This window comes from Emydura macquarii, unplaced genomic scaffold (assembly GCF_026122565.2).
Source record: "Emydura macquarii macquarii isolate MOO-44397 ecotype Brisbane River unplaced genomic scaffold, CSIRO-AGI_Emac_v2 contig_2292, whole genome shotgun sequence".
Classification (NCBI taxonomy): Eukaryota; Metazoa; Chordata; order Testudines; family Chelidae; genus Emydura; species Emydura macquarii.
The window spans coordinates 551,466-569,541 of record NW_027132429.1 but is presented as its reverse complement, the minus strand read 5'-3'; the positions used below and the strand labels follow the sequence as shown (position 1 = coordinate 569,541).

The window sequence follows — 18,076 nt, the reverse complement described above, 5'->3', positions numbered from 1 at the left end:
CCGGGCTCAATGGGTAGTGATCAACAGCTCAATGTCTAGTTGGCAGGCGATATCAAGCGGAATGCCCCAGGGGTTGGTCCTGGGGCCACTTTTGTTCAACTTCTTCATTATTGATCTGGAGGATGGGGTGGATTGCACCCTCAGCAGGTTTGCAGATGACACTAAGCTGGGGGAAGTGGTAGATATGCTGGAGGGCAGCGATAGGATACAGAATGACCTAGAGAAATTGGAGGATTGGGCCAAAAGAAATCTGCTGAGGTTCAACAAGGACAAATGCAGAGTCCTGCACTTAGGATGGAAGGATCCCAGGCACTGATACAGACTGGGGACCGATGGGCCAGGCAGCAGTTCTGCAGAAAAGGACCTGGGGGTTACAGTGGACAAGAAGCTGGATATAAGTCAGCAGTGTGCCCTGGTTGCCAAGAAGCTAATGGCATATTGGTTGCATTAGTAGGAGCATTGCCAGCAGATCGAGGGAAGTGATTATTCCCCTCTATTCAACACTGGTGAGGCCACATTTGGAGTATTGTGTCCAGTTTTGGGCCCTCCACTACAGGAAGGATGTGAACCAACTGGAGATAGTCCAGCGGAGGGCAACGAAAATGATGAGGGGGCTGGAGCACATGACTTATGAGGAGAGGCTGAGGGAACTGGCCTTATTTAGTCTGCAGAAGAGAAGAGTGAGGGGGGATTTGATAGCAACCTGCAACTACCTGAAGGGGGGCTCCAGGGGGAATGGAGCTAGGCTATTCTCAGTGGTGGCAGAAGACAGAACAAGAAGCAGTGGGGGAAGTCTAGGTTGGTTTGGCAAAAAAAAAACAGATCCCTGGATCTCTTCATCCTAACAATGCACGGTGTTTTTAAGTCTTTCCTTTCCAAACCGAAGCACACTCAGCTTCCTTTTAAGGATTCTGGGTAGTGTAGTCCAACAAGGCAATGTCCTGAACTATATTCAAAACTACCACTAGAAGGCATTTAAGCCTGCATTACAGACATACCTCCAATTACTAGGAAGTGAAACCAGCAAGATAGAGCATCAAGCAGCTCTCATTTGGGAGTGACTTTCTGTAAATAAACACCCTGAATGGGTTCTGTTTGACCTCCTGTTGACCTGATAATTTTAATGCATCTTTTTCAGGACAGAATCAGCTTGGGGCTCTAGTTTTCTTTGTGGCATCAAGATCTATCGTTAGAGCCCTGCAAATCCCTGGATATCTGCTTTATATCCGAGGATATCTGCATCCATGAATGTGGATGTATTGTTCACCATGTTTGCGGATCGTGGATGGGATGCGAATCCACATTTTGTATTCACGCAGGGCTCTATCTGTTGCTGAGCACTCCTGGATCTAGTGGCCTGCCCAATGTGTAAGTAATAATGCAATATCTGGGTGCTAGTTGTGAGTTTACCTTGATTTGGTCATTCTGATAGTTGTAGAGAACAGCCCGGATTTCCACCTGCTCATTCCGCACTACCGAGTAGGGAAGCCGGAGGTCGATGAAAAAATCCTTCATCACTGTTATCTCATAGGGGTCGGCCACACAGATCGCTGCAGTGGGAAAGGACCCTTGGTCAGGATCAGTGGGGCTCATGTTTTAATATTGAAACATGTTTGCTATCACTTGGATTGTTTCCAGTGCTTCTTGGATCCCTTTTCCCCATTAGAATTTCTATTTGCTTACTTCAGAAAGCTGGCTGTATTCCTCACCTTTGGTCTCTGAGAGGCTCACAGCCAGTACCTCCCAGGTAGTGATGGAATCCTTTAGGAAAACACTAATGGTCTTGGAAGACAGTCTACAAGGAGAGAGAGGCAGAGTCTCAGTTTACAGAAGGAAGATGTTGGATCTCACGGGCATTCTTAATCCAAGTGTCTAAATCCAAAATCCACCATCTTAAATGAGATCTGAAATTGAGATTCTGACCAGATATAGACAGACTTCAGCAGTGGTTGGACCCACTTATGCCATGCTTTTGGCTTTGTGGCAAAATATAGCATGGAACAATGGGTCAGGTCAGTAGCACTTTATTAATTTACACCCACTGAGGATCTGGTCCTATGAGGACCACATAGTTATGCACTCTTACCCATCTTTGTTTGGTGGCTGGGATAACAGTTCCACTTGCCATAACCAACTCTCTGGAAACTGGCTCCTTGATGTAATATCTTCATCTTGCATGTACTCTTCATCAATATGACCTGGGATATTAAATCAGAGATAGTTAGCGGAGCTGTGAAATCCTTAATTCCCTGCGTTTAGACTCAATATGATGACAGTGATGTTGTGGCATAAACCATTATGTTTTAATCATAGAATCATAGAATATTAGAGTTGGAAGGGACCTCAGGAGGTCATCTAGTCAACCCTCTGCTCAAAGCAGGACTAACCTCAGCTATATCATCCCAGCCAGGGCTTTGTCAAGCCTCAGCTTAAAAACCTCTAAAGATGGGGATTCCACCACCTCCCTAGGTAACCCATTCCAGTGCTTTTGATGCCACCATGTTCTGGGGTTAGAGCATAGGTGGGTGGCTAGATAGGGAAGTCATCAGCTACCCACATTTGGCTGCTGCTATCCCCACAACATCACATGTTCACATGCTCTTGCTTGGCTGCTTCCCCATATGGCCAGCCTTTTCCTGCTGCTCATGCTCTGGGACACAGATCTCACTCTGGGAGGGTCTCTGTCAGTGACTGTTAGCAGGACTGGCTCATGTGGCCCACTATTCTTCCACTTTCACTCCTCTGAGTGATATTAAAACCTGGCACTTGCTTCTTGCCAATTCCAGGTGAAGCTCCCGTTGCCTCTCATCCCGTATGGTCTTGATATAGTTGCAGCAATCGAGAAAGGCCTTCTTGCACTCAGCTGAATCCTGGATGTACCTAGCCCGCTTCTCACAGCTGTAACCCATGGGGTTCTCGTACATCCCATCTTCACAGCATTTCTTCACTGCCTGCTCCTGGTACTGTACCACTGAAATATACAAACCACAAGGTCTCTCATACTGAGCATCTGCTGAGCCTGTTGTGTCTCACAATGTCCTCTTTACTTTCTAATAGAGATGGGCCAAAGGCAGAGGAGAGTCAAAACTGGTGAAACTTACACATTCTTCCAGCCCTCTAAGGGTGTATGCTATCTCAACTTAGACACCCTTTACGCTCAGACTCACCTACCAATGCATCACACCTGCCCCCTCACTCATTACTCCCGAATTAGGTCCCCTGAAACTGGAGTCCAGATTTTCCCCTCCATCTGAGCATCGCTCAGTGTGAGGGAATGATGACAGAAACATCAGAGACTCAGTTACAGTGCCCTTATTCTATAGGTTGATCTTTCCCAGCTTATGGGCTGTTCTAATCTATGCTACTAGCATTGGTCCATTGTTCCTATGGAGCATTACCCCAGAATAGGACTAGCATAGCAGAACACCCTCTTCCTGTCTCTCCCTGCCTTGCTGCCCTTCCGACCCCAACCAGCTGCCTACACTGGAGATGGACTGGGGGGCTGACACAAAATGTGCCTTTGCTGATTTTATGGGGAACTCCAATCCACCAGGAGAGTTTTCCACTGGCCACTTATGGACATGACATTGCCTGAATGATTCAAGTAAAGGAGCATCTGGCCCAGAGGTCTAAGGGTATGTCTATACCACCGGCAGTGCAGGATCGATTTTGCACATTCGACTGAGCGGCAGTGAAGACTTGCTCAATTGAACCCGGAAGTCAACGCCATTAATCTACCCCTGCAAGAAGAGTAGTGTTGCATCGACGGGAAGGCATTTTCTGTTGGCGCAGCACAGTGGGGACATATTAAAGCAGCTTAGATACCCCTATATCTACTGTTCCTGTATGTCATGCAGACAGCTGCATCTGAACACAGCAAAAACTGAGTTTATCTCCCCTCTTAACTAATGCCACTTCCCTTGTTCTCTCTTACTACTGACAGCGCCATGCTCCTCTGAACCCATCATCTTCAACTCAGATACAACAATGCACTAGGGCAGGGGTGTCAAACATATGAGTACGGCCCGCGGGGATAATTTTTGTGGCCCACACACTCTAAGCACTGGTCCACCCTGCTCCCAGAGCAGCACCAGCCTGAGCGCTCTGAGCCTCCGAAGTGCTGCTGGCTGTGTGCCACCCCAGCGCCAGGCGCCAGCCCATCCCAGCGCACTGGTCTGCACTGCCCTCAAAGCTGTCACAAAGCTGGAATGAAGTGTGGTGAAGCTCATCTATAAAAGCTGGCCAGCCCACAATATTAAGTGGGTATGGAACGTGAGTAAGTTAAAGCTGTGCCACTGGGCTGCCCCTTTAATATATATATATATATATTATTTACAGTGTGGCCTGCCAAGTGAACAATTTTGTCTTAAATGGCCCTTGTGGCCAGATAACTTTTACCCCCCTGCACTAGCTGGTCAGATGCATGGGCATGGTGGGGATTTTTCCTTCCTCTAAAGCATCAGATGTTGATCACTCTTGGGAATCGGGATATCGAGTTTGCTGGAAAAATGGTTTCATCAGGGATGGAAAATCCTTTTTCCCAGCCTACCTTTGTTTGCCTTATACTCAATGAGTTGAACTGAGCGACGCCTGCGTCTTGCTGGCTGGGGACACTCTGGATCTGCAGAAAGAGGTGAGAAACAGAAATGAAGCCCTGGATAGAGGACAGCTCAGTCTCTGTGACCCATTCAGTCCTTGTCCTCTGCAGGGACTCACATGACCATTGTCGTGATGACTTCTGTGAGGTAACAATAACATGCCGCACGTCTATGCACCTTTCATCCAAAGATCTCAAAACACTTTTACAAAGACAAGTATCATCATTCCCAATTTGTAGATGGCAAAGCTGAGGGACATAGGTGAAATGACTTCCCTCAAATCACACAAGTCAGTGGCAGTCAGAAATGGAATCTAGGCTTCCTGAATTCCACAGCCTACTGCAACGCATCGGACCTACCCACTATCTCCAAGAGGTGGGAAAAGAACCCAGGAGTCCTGATTCCCAGTCCCCCTCTAAACTCTAGGACATGGTGCCTTCTCTTGGCATTTGTCCACTGGGAGACAGATTGAAACCATCTCTACACACACAGCACCAACCAGCCGGCTTTCAACTGCTACTGTCCTGCGGCAGTCGACAAAAGACCTGGAGGGGAAAGGTTTTGAAATCCCATTACCCATACCCTGAGCCACCCAGAGATCAGCCAGTCTGTGAAGCAAGTTGCTAAATGAGGAGATAGGCAAGGAGTTTCAGATCCATACAATGATACCTGATCTCGCTGGTGTTGAAATCTTGTTTGTCTCCAGGCTCAGTCCAGCATCTGCAAATACGCCCCGATTGTCCTTGCCACTGCCAGGTGTGCACCCAAGGTCGCTTTTCTCCACGGTGTCCCAGATCTGTGAGGAATGGGCATAGTTGATGGGAAATCATTATGAATAATGGTATCTTGTATGTATATAGGCTTAGACTTCCACAGAGACCTAATTCCCCTTGGTTTCTTTGAACTCCCAGCTGTAGTGTCTTCCATCTAGAAGATCACAAAGCACTTTACTGGCTAAGGATTATATTTTGCTCTTTGAAGGCTATGGATTAAAAATGTGTTTTGGAGTGAGTGGGAGCGAGCCTCCCAGTACAGGTCAACAGACTTGAACTATCAGGGCTCGTGCTAGCCACTCTAAAAATAGCGGCATAAGCAGTGCCGTGAAGTGATGGCTTAGACTGGAGCGCAGGTTTTGAAGCCCACACCTGTCCTTAGGCTTCAGAACGCAAGGTCCAGCCCAAGCCACAACTTCAAAGGCTTGTCTAAACAGCTAATTTTAAAGTGCTAGCATGAGCCCCACTAGCCAACATCTGTTGACTTGGGCTGGAAGACTCACTCCCACTTGCTCCAAAATGCTGTGTAGATGTACCAGGTAAGATCACAGCACCCTCTAGCATTATGATGGAGTGAGAACAGACTCAGAAGGAGGATGGCCTCCTATTGAATCACCAGAACTACTTCTTGCAGCTCTCTGGGTTTCCTTTAAGGTCTCCCATTCAAGGAGGGAATTGCTTTGACTGAGTCTGAAAAAGAGCCCACTCCAAAAGAGTAAGCATGCCTGCAAAAAATTCTTGCTATTACAAAACAAATCTCCTCTCAGTACTCTTCACACCATAAAACACCACCAGTCAAAGTCAATGTCCTGATGTTTTCATGCCCCACCTTTGTTTGTGAAATCTTATGTTTCTTGTTCAGAACATAGACTGCCTTGTCCACGGCCACCAGCCCGACACGCGCTCCAGCATCTCCTTCCACTTTAATTTTCATTGAGGACCCAGGCTTGTGGATTCTATTGTCCGCCTTGGTGGCTCCTTTCACCACCAGCTATTTGGAAAAGAGTGAAGTGAGGAGGTTATTTTATGGCAGAGAAAGCCATTTACTTCCTTTCTTTGCATAAGAAAATAAAGTAAATCTGAAGCAGATTCTGGATTCTAAAAGAATCTATTTATAGATCTTAATTTCTATCTACCTTTCTATTGCATCTCTAAGGAATCTCTTATTTGTGCTATTCACCCAGTGGAAGCTGAGAGCTGAATCTGTCCCACTATCTCTAAAAATGACTTTTGAGAGAGATTTTCTCCAGTTATGAATGAAAGGTGCCCTGGTCTCCATTGTGCTAAAGGAGGAGGTAGAAGATGTCTGAACCTTGAAGCTAGAAGAAAATCCTGGATAATAGTGATGGCTTTATGAAAACAACTGTCAATTTGTATTAACATGCCTTGACCATAGAAGACCACAGAGAAAATCAACCTACCGTTCCCATGCAGGTGTCTTGGACGTCCACCCAGACAGAGTCTGCCACAATCTCTGAATTTCTTATGTGGTAGTAAGCCACGATGCGGAAAGAAGGGATGAGGTCTGGAGTGATGGGCAGGGACATAGTCACCAGAGTTTGTCCATCCTCCTTGGCCTGTCTCCCAGCACGAACGATCTTCCCTTTACTTAGAATCTAACGGAGAAAGGTGAGGCATGGGTTGTGAAGGACAATGAACCTCACCATCCACCTGGACAAAACCAAGACACTTGGAATATTTTAGATATGCATTAAAATCTAGAGTGGATGGAACTGGTGGAGGATTGCAGGACCTGGCCTTAGGTGTAGAAGGTCTCATATTCAGCTACTCTTCGGACTCCCAAATCCAAGCACCATTCAATTTAGGGCCACCCCTCAAGACTAGAGTGGGTTAGAGCTGGAACTGGCTAGAACAAAGACTGGGGGTCAGGTCTCCTGGATTCTACATCTGGTTCTGTGTGAGTGTGCGATCTAGTGGTTAGAACAAAGGACTGTGGAGGCATCCTTCTATGTGTTTAGACTTCATTTGCCTTGACCTCAAATTAGGTCTTTGATTGAAATGCAATAATATCTAGGGATTCGCCTCTAAATTCCTAATTGGGACTTTGGAATAACTAAAGCAGACTCCTGTCCCCAGATAATCCATTCTTGGTTTATGTTCAGCCTTGAGGAGATGACTTTGGGGCTTTAGTCAGTGCTGGGTGGCTACTCCAGGCCATGCAGACATGAGTAATAAACCCTCTGTGTCACTATGGAGTCTTTAGTGCCTGGATGTAAGAACCTACTAAACCTGGAGCACAACACTTACCAGATAGGTGAAGTACTTGATCTTGTTCACACCATTTTGTCTATTAGTTTGCAGATTGAAGTTCACATGTAAGTTGTCTCCAGATTTGATCTCAGTAGAGTCAACTGACAGATGGAGATAATCTTTAAATTCTCCTTGGGTCTGATAGGCTTCAGCTACCATGGATTTACAGGCCTGGCGGTTCTCTGGGAGGTCCTGATGAGCAGTTTTTACCTGGAAGGATAAGGGGGAAAACAGTGTCAGTTAAACTAAATCTGAGACTGAAAGTAGGGTCTTTAACACATCAGTCTGGGCCAGATTCTGCTCTCAGTTACATTGGTGTAAATTCAGAGCAATGCAAATGGAGTGGCTTCAGATTTGCATCATTTTCATGAAAACAGAGTCTGGCCCCATAATCTTTAAATAAATAAAAACTAGTTCATAAAGCAAAGAAAAATCAGCAGCCTTCTGTCCTCTTTATACTAGTAGCACCTAGTTTTTTTTCATGCCTGGATCTCAGAGAGTTCTACAAAGGGGTCAGTATCACTAGCCGTAGTTTACAGATGCGGAAACTGATGCACAGATAGGGGAAGTGACTTGCCAAAGATCACACAACAGACTAGTGGCAAAGCCAGGAGTTGAAGCTAGGTCTCCTGAGCCCAAGGCTATATTGCTTCCCTTCAAGTACCCTCAGGGCTTTAGAAAGTTCCACTCAATTTCTTTTCTTAGTTTAGTACTGTGAAAAGCCCAGGAGACTGAAGCTCCTCTTGTCACAGGACAACTGCAGCACGCACTCTGACAGGGGAAGCTACTCCACACTACCTCTGTCAGTGTATCTCAGCCCTGCCCCTTCTGGTATTAAGAAGGAAATACAATCTCTATGTCCCAGTCAATCATTGACTTATCTGCTGAGACCGGTGCCACTGCAGTCATGCTAGCTATGAGATATGGACTTCTGTGCAGTCAGAACTAATCTGAAGCTGACCAAACTCATTTCATGTGGAGCACCATCAATTGGTTAAAGTTTTTGGCCAGTATCAACTTGAGCTGGGTTTGAACCAACAACTTAGGGAAGAAAGTCTCTGGCACCCTTTTGCAAGCCCCAACCATCCAGCCCTCCATGTGTTGCATTTTCATTAAACCTACAGTCAATTCCTTTAGCTCTTTGCCAAATATTTGTGCATTTCCCACAAGACTCTCCCCTTGTGGAATCTGAATCACACTCAGCTGGAAATGGCTAGATCCGTGTCTAACACCCAGCACAGGAAGAGTGAAATTCAGGTGCTGTTCCGGCCTACAGATGGAATAATGGTCATACTGGAGCTGCATTCCAGCCTGCAGGGTGAAAGATGAACTTCCGTTTCCCACTACTGTACAAAGTCCAGGGTGTCGCCAAAGGGTACTGCCCAATGGATGCATGCATAGTGCCCAGTCTCCTGTGATAATGTAAGGTTACTCACCGTGATGTCCATCTGTGATTTACCCCCAGGAGTGTTGATAACTAGCTTTGCAGTCCCATCTCCCTGAGTCAATCTAGAATCTTGGGAGCCATCAATCTTAACGGGAACACGGGCAGCTGGAGAACCATCAGGGTTTGTAACATAGACCTGAGATAAAGGGGAGCCAGATGGATTACTGCATAGCATCTTATTTGACTAGGTTAGAGATTCTGGCAAGTGCATTAAACAATACAGCCACAGATAGGACAGAATGATTCCACTGATGCCCCATCTTCCAGCTGCCCTCTGCTTTTCCACACTAGCACCCCTCTTCCCCGGGTACAAATCCCTACCACTCCCCAGTGCTGTAGCTTCCCAATTCACACACACATCCCCATTCACCCATTCCCCATCTCTCCCCACCTGTGAGCGCTGGCCTCTCCCAAACCATTCTTCTTAGTGCATCTGAACCCCAGGCTACAATGCAGGAGTTAACAAATGTCTAACTGCATATGGAGGATATGGCTACACTGCAATCAAAGGGATGACTACAGCATGTGCAGACATACCAAGCTAGCTTTGATCTAGGTCTCTTAAATAACAGCGGTGAAGCTGCAGCAGCGTGGGCTAGCCGCTTGAGTACATATCCAGAGTCCCCGGTGGGGTTGTCCAGCCCACGCTGCTACCTGTGCTTCCATGGCTTCACTGCTATTGTTATTTCCATGAGCTAGATCAAAGCTGACTCGGGCATATCTACATGTGAAGCAGTCACACCTCTGATTGCTGTGTAGACATATAACCTCAGACAAACAGCCATGGAGCACTAAGCCCAGCATAGAGCCTCATTATTATTAAAGTGTACAAGAGTGGTGGATTAAAGCCTGAAGCGCCTGTTACTGGTACAAGGCCCAGGAAGTAGGATGCACTGTCCTAAAGTGTACAAGTGGCCTCATGACATATTTTGTATCCAGTACCACTGCACTATTTCCTAGACGGACTGGCAGCTTTGAGCCAGATTCAGATCTTAGTTACATCAGCATGAACTGATGTCAATGGAGATACTCTGGCTTGAGATAAGAACCTGGCCCTTTGTCTCCTGTTAATACACAGAAAAGGCATAGATCTAGACAAAAGAGCTATTACCATGAGTTCAAAGGGCATCCCCGGCTTGAAGTACTTGGCTGTTTTTGTGAAGTGGATCTGATAGGGAGATGTCACAATGTTAATTCCAGTTGTCTCAGCTTCCACCATGTCACTGCCTGCACAGAGAAGCCACAAGATGGGTTAAGAAAAGCTTATTTCAGGACAGTTTCGGAACTCATCTTCCCTGCCATCAGTCTGGAATAAATCTACTGGGGTTACTCTATATTTATGCTATTGTAATTAATGGCAGGCTCTGGCCTGGAGCTTCCAAGGCACATGGGATTTAAGTTTGAAGGGCTTTATAGATCAAAAGCAACATTTTGAATTACACCCACAGAAAACAGGTGGCCAGTGTCACATCTTCCCTGCAGATAGGACTTATTTCTGTAGCTATCCAAAGTAAACCGCTGCTCACCAGACTCTGTCAAAACCGTCACAGTAACATAGATTGAATGGCCGACGAGCTCGGTGAGGTTGACGAAACGGGCCTGCAGCATTGCTCTGGTTAGCTCTGCTTCCCCATTCCCATCAGTTATCTAGAAAGAGGTAGAGGATTTCTTAATGTCACATGCACACGTGCACACCGCCTGCCCTGAAACTTCCATGCAGTTACATTGATTCAAAGCAGGAGGCAACTTTCTCTAAATGCCCAAGGTTGGTCTTCTACCCGAAGCCAGTGGATTGCACCCGAAATGGAGTAGTCCCCTTTGTTATTAGTGTCAGGGGGTGTCCACAGGTCCCAGTGTACAACTCTGGGCTCTGTGATCTCTGCTGTTGCCCCTCTGTATTTGGGTGATGGTGAGACACATTGCACAACTTCCTGGGTACATATGGTTCACTGGCATCACTTTGACCACCCTAATATATGGGGAGCAATAGTGCAGTCCCTATGCTGTCACTTTAACCCCTCTTCTGTGGTGGCTGCAGAGGGAGCTTCATGAAGCACGCATGGCAGTGACTCAATGGGACTGGGATATAACAGCAGAGTAGCCAACAGACTACCACAGCCCACTACAGGTGAGTAGCACCTACAGCCATCTGAGCTAGGGGACCTGGTGAGAAAAAAAGGTGAGCAGCTTTTATGGAGCCACCTACCACTTTGTATATGAGAGCACCTTGAGAGTCTGTGGGGAGCTATAAGGTGAATCTAGTAGGATCACACAACTTAGTTCTTCTTCATCTCATGTCCCCATCCCACACTGACCTTAACTACAATCCTTGGTGGCGCTGAAGGTAAACACCTGATTAAGGTGATAGACAGTTGGAGAGGCTCTTAATTACTTTATTTGTTAGGGTGCATCACTTCCCCAGCATTTCCCTTCCAAGAATGGCCATTACCTCAATTCTCCTGAGTGACTGTGGAATGCTCTTCTTCTCATCATCTATCTTCACCCCAAAGAGGACAAAGGCGCTGCCATATACATCTTTTCCATAGAGGAACCTGAAAGAGGAACGGATGGGTAAGAAAAGACACATGGAAGCCTCCTGAGAACCTGTGTGTTGGGTTGGGGATTATACAAAAGAAATTTCCATCCTGATCTCTTGGAAGATACCATGTGCCCTTGGTTAAAGGTGGTGCAGTCACAGATCAAACTAAAATAACTCACTTGTTTTCACCTCTTTCAACTTGTGGTAACTGGAGGAAATGGCAGAAACAGTGGACGAAGAAACTGAGCTGCAGCTAGAGTTTGCTTTATGGTTCAAACCAGATCTCAGCGGCTCACCAGAAGAAACTTTATTTTGGGAGTCGAGCTGGTTGAAAAATTTCCCTCTAAACTATTTTTTTTATGGCAAATTGGGTTATTTACTAAACAAAATTTTCTGTAAGAACTGTCTGCTTTCCACAGGAAAAAAACCCCTGATTTTTAGTTAAGAAAATGAATGTCTGAAAACTGAAATATTTTGATCAAAAACCAAAATTTTGGATGAGAAAAAATGTGGGAGAATTTAGTGAATACTTAATGCCTACCTGGATTTTTACTAATCAAGACTTTGGTACAAAAAGGGGTGGGGTGAGTGCAATCATGTTGCCCTCTAGTGGCTGAGTTTACAGCAAACAAGGGACTTAATACTCGTGCCAGGGAAGGGAGAACTTCTTTAGAGGGAACTCTAGTCACAGTTCATATGTTCACTACATGGCACTCTGAGTCCTTCCAGCTGTAGGGATTCAAGAACCGTTTCCTAAAGTTATTTTTGTGACTTCTGAAGAGGATTGCAACTGGGTAAAAGATGGATACAGCAGTTGCTACCCATTCAGCCACAAGCAGGAGTTTAACTCCTGCTTAGACCTGCCATGGGGGAAGCAATGAAGCAGGGCTGGAAACTGCAGAGTCTGCCAGGCTGTCAGAGGGAATGGAGTTTACTCTGTTAGAATAGCTACTTGTCATCCAGAAGTAGGAGATGCCAGGAAGAAGGTCAGATTCTATAGTCAGATCCAGTTGTTGCAGATCTGTGTTTGTAACCCTGGCTATGCTCTTTCTGGATTGGATTTTTTGGGCTGGGTTGTTTTGGTAGTGCTAAACCAGCTAACTGATTCACTCCACCAGCTCACAGACCCACCTCGCGGTGATATGAATTCTGAGATCCTCATTCCCATCGATGTAAAAAAACTTCTCAGATGGTTCTAACGTGACTTCAAAACTCGGTAACACTGGAGACGAAAGGAGAAGGAGAGAACATTAAGCTTGTAGGATGATGAAGCTAGTCTGTAAGCCAAACTGGATAAAGAATCTCCTTTATGACTGTGTCAAGGGATTAGAGAGAGGAGAGCTCTCTGGGACTGATGAAAAACAATGGTGGGGATTCTTACCATACTCTTTAATGTCAAACTGCGTACTGAAGTTCTTCTGTGGGGAGTCTTCATACCTAGCCATGATTTTCCAGGTTCCCAGGCTAGAGGGGAAAATAAAAGGATGAATGAATGCACCTAGCACATATTTTGCTGTTCCACTGGCCCTTTTCTTTCTCCAGGGAATTTTATTGGGCTGTAATGCTAAACCTGAACCATGCATTGATCCCAAGATGTCTTCAGGTCGATAAAGGCGACTGTTAGCTTCTGGCAATCTAACGTAGGGTTGCATATTTTGACAAGTATGAGGAGCTCAACAAAATCTGCCCTCCTGGGAGCCAAGGGTGAAATAAGTTGGGTAGGAGGACACATTCGGATGGGTTCTTCATGTGTGTGAAAACACACTCTTCCCAAGGCCTGATTCAACTTACTTGGGAAATGAAACACCCACTGAAACTGAGGGAAAAAGGGCAGCAGCCTCACTGAGACTTCAGTTCTGCAATGCACATGTGAATGCATCCTGCTCATTCTTACTAGGCATGTTCCTAGAACATTGCACATGCTCACTATCACGTCTGGCATGTTTTGTTGCTGGACTCATTTTGCACAAATACCTGGCACTCTAGTGGTGTGAGCCCACCAGCTCATTTCACATTTTGAAGACTCCATGTAGCTTAAGGCACCATTTTAAAGCCAAGTCTGCTGTGAGTCCTACATGGGAATAGACTGTGGTAGGTACTCACTGCTACAGAAAGTCATTGACGCAAAGAATGTAACAAACATCAAAAAAGAGATTGGACATTTATATGACTACTAAGGATATCCAGAGTAAGAACAGTTAATGCTACCAAAAATTCTGGAAGGGTTCTTAGACCTCATGTTTCAGGACCTAAGCCAGTCTCTAAACATTGGAGATCAGCATGACATTGGCATGGAGGGATTATCTCACACTGGCCTATTGCAGAAGTTCTTACACTCTCCTCTGCCCCATCTGGTGCTAACCATTTTTTGAGACAGAACACTGGACTAGATGGATCTTGAGTCTGATCCACTCTGGCAATTCCTATGTTCTTATCTCACAACCACTTCGTTACTTGGGAATAGATCCCTCTCAATAGTAAAATAACCCCATGTATACACATCTGTTTTAAACACTGCTTACGAGTTTATTTGCTCCAGATCTCTAGGAAATGCCTGTCGGTGAAATAACCAATGAATCATACACATAAATCTTCTACTTCACTGGCTGATCTCTGTGGGTCTTTATTATATATGGGCATAGTGGCATTTAGAGCAACTTACCTGATAATTTCAGGTAAATGGTGGTTCATAGGGAAGATGCCTACTTTGCTGGGTGAAGATACAGATTCCCTCTTCACAATAATGCCTTCAGGTGTCTGGTAAGGAAAATCAGGTAAGAGTTCGGAGGTGTAAGAAAATACTGTGAATTGTTCTGAACAATACTATCATGTGGGTTTAATTTGCGGAGGGTATAATAAAAGATTCTGAGTTTTATAAGCTGGCATTTAACTATCAGTTGCTTCTGCTGCTTCAGTTGATGTAACACAGAGAGCTCTTGGAAAAGGGCCCCCTGTTCTTTGCAAATAACTCTTATCTCAGACCTGACAAACTTACTACACCACCAAACACGTCTTGCAGGGTATTTATCCATGAGGGATAGCATGTATGGTATCTACGGAAAGCTTATAACTTATCAAGACTCATTCACTGCAAGATGTATGTATGGGTAATATTGAATAAAGAATGTGACTCCATTGAAAGTCTGTTTTATGGTCTTGAAGTAAAAGTTAGCTACCAGGTGATAATGTCCGAGTGATTGCCCTTGCTGGTCCTAGTGATGGTTCTTGCAGGAGGAAGGAAATCCAAAGCTCCGTTGTCTAGCTTTGCTCTCTCCTAAGACTATCAATGGAAAACCATCAGAGACAAAGGCAAATAATCTCAGCCACTTGGAGGTAAAAGAGGAACATTACAGCAGACAGAGGTTTGCCTTGTCTATAAATAATGACAAAAATGAATGTTTCAGTATGGGTGAAAGACTACCATCCATTCACTGAGGAAACCCCTCGGAGAACAAGGGTGTTTTCATGAATGTTTGGGTCCTGGTTCCCGTGAAGCCAGCCAGCTCTGCAACTGACTGAAGTTGGGGGGGGGGGGGAAATCTACTTTATTACTTAAATTTGACTTAATTATTTCAGCCCCCATGAGTGGCGGCAACTCTGTTAGCGGGAGAAGCTCTCTCGCTGATCTATCGCTGTTCACACCAGTGCGTAGGTCGGTGTAACTTACATCGCTCAGCAGCATGGCTTATTCACACCCCAAGTGACAAAACTCATCCTGACCTAAGCCGTAGTGTGTACATAGTCTTGGTCACTGTGTTTGCCTGGAACCATTTTTCTAGGATGTTGAAAAGAGCTGCTCTCCTCTACTTAGTACATGAAGTGTTTATCTTCATGCCTTGTTCAAAGTGCCAAGCTGTTTCATTAGAACACAAACAGGAGAAATAGAACTTTGAACAAAAAATAAGATCAGATGTTTCAACTAATATTAAGTAGTAATTGCTTTTATTTATTTTACATTGTTTTAATAGAATATTTCAACTATTATATTATGCCACAATATGACATGTCACACCAGTAGTGCATAATATGCATTACCACCGCTGATGTGTCATGGAAATGTAAAAATAAGAGTAATATAACAATGAACTAAATATATTTTGGAACAAAGACATGTTTTTAAACAAAACTTTGATGTTTTCTCAAAACAATTTTTTTCATTTTGAAAATAAATCTTTTGCAGAAATTTCATGGAAATCATATCAAATTTGTGAAAATGTTTGCGTTTTGTCAAAATGGCATTGTCCACCGGAAAAGTGTTTCAACAAAGATTTTCCGACCAAATCTATTCATAGCTTCCATTTCAGAACTATGCTGGATGCACAGCTCCTGTATGGATAACCTTTCAACCCTCCCAAAGTGCTGCCTAGCTTCCTTTCAAAACCTTGCTCTAATGTTACACACAGTATCTTCCCAGGTGAACCATGAAATCTCCCAGATAGTACAGCTGCCCCTCCAGAACCATAAAATTTTCCCAGGGCAGGTCTACACTGCGGGCAAAATTCGGTGGCTGTCAATGGGAGTTATGCAAGCTACGCAGAATAGCTTGCGTAACTCCCATTGACTTTGTAACTTCCCTTTAGCACATCGTCTCCATTGTGCTGCACCAACGAGAAATGCGTTTCCATTGACAAAGCGCTATGCTTTTTGGGGAGGTGGTTTTATTAGATCGACTTACGGATTCATTGAGCGTGTCTTCACTGCCGCTCAATCAATCTGGAAAAAAATCGATCTGATGGCATTGAATTTGCCGAGGTGGGTGAGGCATATCTTTTATTCTGTTGGTGAAAGAGACAAGCTTTCCAGATACACAGACCTGAAGAAGAGCTCTTTGTAGCTCAAAAGCTTGTCTCTTCCAACAGAAATTGGTCCAATAAAAGATATTATCCCATTCATCTTGTCTCTCTCATGTTGCTATATGAGTGTTTACATTCAGCTATGCTAGTTAAAAGTCTCGTTTACAAAACTCGATTGTTACACCTAGACATTTTGACAAAGTGACAGGAAAATGTCTTACTTCAAATTCAACAATAACTGGTTTCGACACTGGTTCCAACTGATGACCCATAGTGAAGAGTCGACAGTAGACTGAAAAAATTCAGAAGACAAATTAATGGTTGACTGCTCTGCCAAGTCTTGGTTGGTTTATTTCACTTTAAGCAAAGCACATTCTGAGATTTCCTGAATATACTGATTAAAATATAGCAAACAAAGGGCAGGATGAAATTAATAAGCAGCAGGTTTAAAACAAGCAAAAGAAAGTTCTTTGTCACACAACACACAGTCAACCTATGGAACTCATTGCCACGGTGTGTTATGAAGGCCAAAAGTATAACTGGGTTCAAAAAGAATTAGCTAATTTCATAGAGGATAGGTCCATCAATGGCTATTAGCCAAGATGGTCAAGGACACAACCCCATCCTCTGAGTGTCCCTAGACCTCCAACTGCTAGGACCTGGGACTGGACAACAGGAGATGGATCACTGAAAATTGCCGTTCTGTTCATTCCCTCTGAATCATCTGGCATTGGTCACTGTTAGAGACAGAATACCGGCCTGGATAGACTACTGGTCTAATGCAATATAGTCATTCTCACATTTTTATTTTTGGGATTTGTTCAGATCATACCCATGTGTAGCTACTGATTAGGGCTTTGTAACTGCATGCATATGTGCCAGTGCTGCTAGGAGCTAGGCTGGGATCGAAAGATTCTATTGCCCATAGGCCACAGAACAGCTGTGAAATGTAATGGCTTTGTCACTGCCAACCTAAAATAGAACTGAAAAACAATTTTGAAGTGATGGGGTCCATATCCCATTCCCATCCAGGTCCAATCTGTCAATGGTTCTTACATGGTCCCCTTTTCTGTAATATATGGGTGTCTCACAATCGTTTATGTGTTTATTCTCACAACACCTCTGCAAGCCAGAACAGTGATTCATCCCCACTGTACAGATAGGAAACTGAGGCACAGAGAGGCTAAGCAACTTGCCCAGGGTCACACAAAGTCCGTGGCAGAACAGGAACTTGACCACCATTCTCCCAAGACTTAGGCTAATGCCCTAACCATTTGACCATGTTTCCTCTCTCCTTCTTCAACATCGAAATCTCTGAAGACTCAATAGAAAAATATTGAGGCATCATTCACTAATGCTTTGTACCTTGTGTTTAGAGCTGAGTGAATAATTGATTTTTTGATTCAGTGGCCAAACTTAAAAATCCCCCCAAATTTTTGTTTCTGGTCAACACAAAAGAGAAGGTTTTTTTGGTTTTTCTTGCCAGAACAAAATGATGATATATTATAATATGGCAATCCTCTTGCATGGAGCATATTGTGAATGGTCACAATTTTATTTTGTTTAGTTTTCTGGTGGTTTTTACTTTAAAAAATTTAGCTAAATTTTCTAAATGGAACATCATTTCAAAACTAAAAGTCCAAATGTTTTATTTC

At 44.5% G+C, this 18,076-nt stretch overlaps 1 protein-coding gene across 1 annotated transcript in view; it reads right to left on the bottom strand.

The window, feature by feature from the left end:
• LOC137161291 (A.superbus venom factor 1-like) overlaps window positions 1-18,076 on the bottom strand; it is a 52,785-nt gene that overhangs the window by 28,359 nt on the left and 6,350 nt on the right. Inside the window, exons 4-20 of the mRNA XM_067560427.1 lie at window positions 16,643-16,713; window positions 14,291-14,385; window positions 13,010-13,092; window positions 12,760-12,850; window positions 11,539-11,641; window positions 10,616-10,736; window positions 10,201-10,316; window positions 9,079-9,225; window positions 7,640-7,852; window positions 6,793-6,987; window positions 6,201-6,362; window positions 5,268-5,394; window positions 4,550-4,621; window positions 2,771-2,971; window positions 2,087-2,198; window positions 1,710-1,795; window positions 1,411-1,550 (exon numbers count right to left, since the gene is read on the bottom strand). Of these exons, the coding sequence (XP_067416528.1) occupies window positions 1,411-1,550; window positions 1,710-1,795; window positions 2,087-2,198; window positions 2,771-2,971; window positions 4,550-4,621; window positions 5,268-5,394; window positions 6,201-6,362; window positions 6,793-6,987; window positions 7,640-7,852; window positions 9,079-9,225; window positions 10,201-10,316; window positions 10,616-10,736; window positions 11,539-11,641; window positions 12,760-12,850; window positions 13,010-13,092; window positions 14,291-14,385; window positions 16,643-16,713 (2,135 nt within the window). The remainder of the gene's footprint in view (window positions 1-1,410; window positions 1,551-1,709; window positions 1,796-2,086; window positions 2,199-2,770; window positions 2,972-4,549; window positions 4,622-5,267; window positions 5,395-6,200; window positions 6,363-6,792; window positions 6,988-7,639; window positions 7,853-9,078; window positions 9,226-10,200; window positions 10,317-10,615; window positions 10,737-11,538; window positions 11,642-12,759; window positions 12,851-13,009; window positions 13,093-14,290; window positions 14,386-16,642; window positions 16,714-18,076) is intronic.